Raw genomic sequence first — 3,814 nt, 5'->3', positions numbered from 1 at the left:
ATATTATATATATATATATATGTAGTGTGTGTATGTATTTGTGCATGTATGTATGTGTGTACACGCACATGGACACGTTTGTGTGTAAATGTATATTTTATGCGTACGCGCGTTTTATTTCTTGTGTTTATTACCATACATGAAGATTCATTGTCTGTTGATGGTGGTTTGAGTTGCGTACAATTCCCTCGTCTACTCTGTTATTCAATGTGTATTTTTGTTTACTTGCAACTATCTATCTTTATTACTATATTTGCTTATTTCTCTGCATATATTGTATCTGAGAACATGAGATACCCGTGTATAGACTAGCATCACCTCAAAGCCTCTTAAGCTCAGTATTGTTAATCGTCTTGTTAGTGGCACTGCTTTGTATTGGTATTGTGTTGTACTGAGTTTGTTACTCTTCTCGAACTTACAAAGCCCGTACGGGGCACACTTGCAATTGCCCCCTGATTGAACTTGTCGGACTTCACTCGGTCCCAGTACTAACCATTCTAAGTTCTTTTCTCGTGTTTCTTGATTTCACACGGTCTCATTATTATCCATTCTACGTTCTTATCTCATGTTTCTTGGCTTCACGTGGTCCCTGTAGTATTCATTCTACGTTCATTCGTATCTCATGTTTCTCATCTGTTGCTGTCCTGTACTTCTTTGTGAGCAATGGTAGGCCGGCTCTTTTAGGCGAGATCTCGGCAACTGTCGATAACGCAATCGGTGGAGCGCTCTCTATCTGGAGTCTATAAACCCCCGAAGTCATTACTGTTAATGTTCCTAATTCCTAGTTGCAGAGAGCATTCTGTATAATAAACTCAAACCGGGGAAAGGAAATTAAGGAATTCAAGGTTTGGGGACAATGGGGGGTGGAAAGTTGCTAGGCGTTCACTTTTTGAGCTGTTTCCATTGGCTACAATATAGTGCTGAGGCGTTGTGATTGGTATATATTTTACGTTACTTGGTGTCTTTTACTCCTCGTAATCTTTGCAGCTTTTTTTTTCTGTTTTCTTTTGTTTTTTTATTGCAGTATGTAGGAGAACTGAGGACATAGAAGGTGGATCGATAGATACATTTTAACAGATTCGATATGTTGAAATATAGGTAATTGTAGGCAGATTCAAGATATGTATGAGCAAAGTCGTCGACTCTGGCAGAAAACCGTTCTAGAGAGAAAGTAGAGAAGCATGCTGCATCGTTCACTACCAGAACACTCTTCCACATTGTACAATACCCGGTATATAATCAACGGTCAATGATTCATACGTTTCACTTTTACTTTGATATACTTCAAGCAAAGCAACATAGACAATAGTAATTTCAATCTAAGGGGACCGGCCCGATACTTACCACACTCTACACATATTTACAAAAACGTATATTCTTTATAGCTTTGAACCATGTTCAGTCTCGCGCCAACCTTAGTTCTATTCGGAGCTACCTTTCTAGGAGAAGTACTCGCTTTAGACTTCCCAATCAATCTGCAGATACCCGAAGATGGAGTTCTGGGTGACACCTTTGGCGATAGTAACATTGAAACACTCCTGGACCCATACACCGAATTAGACTTCACCCCAACGGAGGAGCTTGCACATCTGCAATACACAGACAACTTTACCGTGGAACTGAGACGACGGGTGCAGCTTGCCTTGGAACGTATGTATCACACAGACATGCATGTATACATGCATACAGTTTGTAGTCAAGTGTATAGTGAATTTTTAAGTTTTAGGATCGGGTTTTAAAGATCATACATCGAACTTTCTGAAAAATGCTTTCAAACTTCATGACTAATTCTCCTTTCTTGCTTGTATTCAGTTCCTTTCAAAGAAGTCGATTTCGAGACGCACTATGATGAAAACGGGGAAGTGGAATATTATCCCGTGTACCAATTCGACAACGGAACTACCGTCACCGTGAAGTCCGACTATGTAAGTATTAGAATTAACACCCATCATATGCACACATTGATTTGGCATATCATACTTTAATACTAGTCTGCTACACCATGTCTGTATTCTGTACTTTTATCTGTCCAAAATGCCTTTTCTTTTCGTACAGCACAACTGTGTTTCGTACTTGCATTTATCTTTATGTATATTTTTTACTTTAAAACTATAGCTTTACCGTTACGATATGTGAGTAAGGATGTCATTAAATAATACACAAAGAAAAGATATAGTAACAAAACGTGTATTTATCGCAATAAACATAAATGCGAAGTTATATTGACAAAATGTGTATAAGCAATAAACATAAAGCAAAGTTGTAGTAACATAATGTGTATGAAACAGATGCGAATATAATCGGTTCTGCGACAACATGGAAATTTATTCGCAGCATGATGCAATTTTGAACTCATTCCGAACAGGCATTCGCATTCCTCCCATTCAACCGCTTTCGTTACATACATTCATACTCGTTTGGCAGTATCAAGTTCATCTGGCATACCCAAAACGCACACAATCTATTTCCAAATATCGCATCTATCGCCGAGCTCAGCTCTGACCTGGGGTTTGACACAACCCCCCTGCCTCTCTACCTACCAACCACAGCTCCTGTTAGAGAACGGACACTTGGTTCACCAGGACGATGTTGGTGGCTACTACAAAGAAAACGGAGAGAATGTGGGCCAAGGGGACGATCCCGCCTTACTAGAAGGACGGACCTTTGTGCACGAAGAACGATTTATCTGGAACCAAGCGCTAGAGGCCGGTCGAGTGTCGGCGTGTGGGTGTACTGGACTGCAGGTGATGCTCAAAGAGGAATGCGTTCCCTCGCTAGAGCACGCGATTGAGAATAGTGTCGCTGGTAAGTTTCTGTTTTGTATACATTGAGAGAGAGTAGTAGAGACTATGGCTTCATGCGAGCGTATGCCATCCTGCGATGTGTTGCTGGACTGTGAGCATTGGGAGTAGAAAATAATCACCAAAGTATGCGCGGGATAAAACAAAAAGGCCATTATGTATGCTTTTGACTTGGGGCCATATACTGGGGGTCTCGCATCAAGTCTGGGTTGTACCTGGGTCTACATGCTGATAAACTAAGGAGTTGGTGCGTACATAAACTTAGTTGTTACTTGGCTAGTCGTGCCTCTCAGGTGGTGGCGGCTATCTTTGTCTTGGGCTGGATGTGCGAAGTCATTGCTTACACACGCACTTGCATACGTGTACCTTTCAGTTGTTTCCTAGTTGCACTTAAACGCATGGCCGTAGCATACATCTGGTATATACTACCTTGGTCTCACGTTTATAAGCAGAAACTGTGATACACTGATTTGTGTGGAAAATAGTGCAAACCGTGACTCAACTCTATGCCAGTGATCGGGATAAGAGTACGTACCGTATTTCTTCAGGCCACCCACTCATATTAAATACTACGGTGCTTACATGCCTGACCTTGCGCCCCCTCCCACTCCAGGTGACGTGATCATCCTATCCAACAACAATACTATCAGCAAGCCAGTTTACTTCGGACACGACCTCGCATTAGTGGGAGAGACCTGTGATGACTATGGCAAGCCTACGTTGTATGTGAACTTCCACGACAAGTACAAGGCCGGTCTGATGCTGACCAAGTAAGTAGGGTTCTGCGGTTGGGTTTTAGGGTTTTAGTTATCACGAGAAATATGAGGTCGGACTTAGGCGTGCTAGCGATGGCGGTTGCTTGGGTAAAGTACTGAATACACGTGTGGTGCTGCGTATGAATGAAATCAATTGCGAACGGGGTTATAGGGCATATACATATATATATATATATATATATAATAAGTATATATATATTATAGGTATATATGTATATGTATAATATAGGTATATAT

The 3,814-nt window shown here is 41.1% G+C and overlaps 1 protein-coding gene across 1 annotated transcript; it reads left to right on the top strand.

The window, feature by feature from the left end:
* Positions 1 to 1,265: 1,265 nt before the first annotated feature.
* On the top strand, positions 1,266 to 3,575 carry SARC_13387 (hypothetical protein; the record flags this gene model as incomplete). Its single annotated transcript, XM_014292482.1, has 4 exons — positions 1,266 to 1,650; positions 1,813 to 1,925; positions 2,550 to 2,805; positions 3,415 to 3,575. The coding sequence occupies exons 1-4, from the start codon at positions 1,395 to 1,397 to the stop codon at positions 3,573 to 3,575; spliced, it is 786 nt and encodes a 261-aa protein (XP_014147957.1). The 5' UTR covers positions 1,266 to 1,394.
* Positions 3,576 to 3,814: the final 239 nt, after the last annotated feature.

The sequence above is a fragment of the Sphaeroforma arctica genome, assembly GCF_001186125.1.
Source record: "Sphaeroforma arctica JP610 unplaced genomic scaffold supercont1.3222, whole genome shotgun sequence".
Lineage (NCBI taxonomy): Eukaryota > Ichthyosporea > Ichthyophonida > Sphaeroforma > Sphaeroforma arctica.
The sequence above is the reverse complement of the archived record's forward strand: the minus strand, read 5'-3'. Positions and strand labels throughout refer to the sequence as shown.